This window comes from Antrostomus carolinensis, unplaced genomic scaffold, assembly GCF_000700745.2.
Source record: "Antrostomus carolinensis isolate BGI_N321 unplaced genomic scaffold, ASM70074v2 scaffold8234, whole genome shotgun sequence".
Lineage (NCBI taxonomy): Eukaryota > Metazoa > Chordata > Aves > Caprimulgiformes > Caprimulgidae > Antrostomus > Antrostomus carolinensis.
In genome coordinates, this window is record NW_010310059.1 from 88,135 (window position 1) to 88,542 (window position 408).

General features: G+C 59.8%; 1 protein-coding gene across 1 annotated transcript in view; it reads right to left on the reverse strand.

Moving 5' to 3' along the window:
• The window catches only part of LURAP1 (leucine rich adaptor protein 1), a gene marked incomplete at its 5' end in the record, with an annotated part of 787 nt that extends 680 nt beyond the window's left edge, over positions 1 to 107 (reverse strand). The window contains one exon of the mRNA XM_029084569.1: positions 6 to 107. Within this exon, the coding sequence (XP_028940402.1) occupies positions 6 to 107 (102 nt within the window). The remainder of the gene's footprint in view (positions 1 to 5) is intronic.
• Between the last annotated feature and the right edge of the window lie 301 nt (positions 108 to 408).

Sequence of the window (408 nt, forward strand, 5' to 3'; positions counted from 1 at the left end):
TGTGCCGGCGGGCCCCTCCCCCCCCCCAGCCACTTCACCGCCTCGATGCCCTCATTGACCACCACCAGCTGCTGCAGGATCTTCACATCGACCGCTCGCAGATAAGCCTGGCAGGGAGACACAGAGCGCAGAGTTTTTTTGGGTGAACGAGGTGACTCTGGTGGCCAAGGAACCCAAGTCCCAGCACAACCCGGCAAAGGTGTCATCATGGGGGCTGCAGGTCTCCCAAGCTGCTTGATGAACAGCATGGCATGGGGGAACACCCTGCAGGGAACCATCCCGGGGGACCCTGGCCAAGACATGGGGACATGAACATTGGGGAGCAATCACTTATGGCACCCACCAGTCACCAACCCACTTGGGGAAATAAATCCAGGGCACTTCTGTCACTGCCTCCTCTGGTGACAG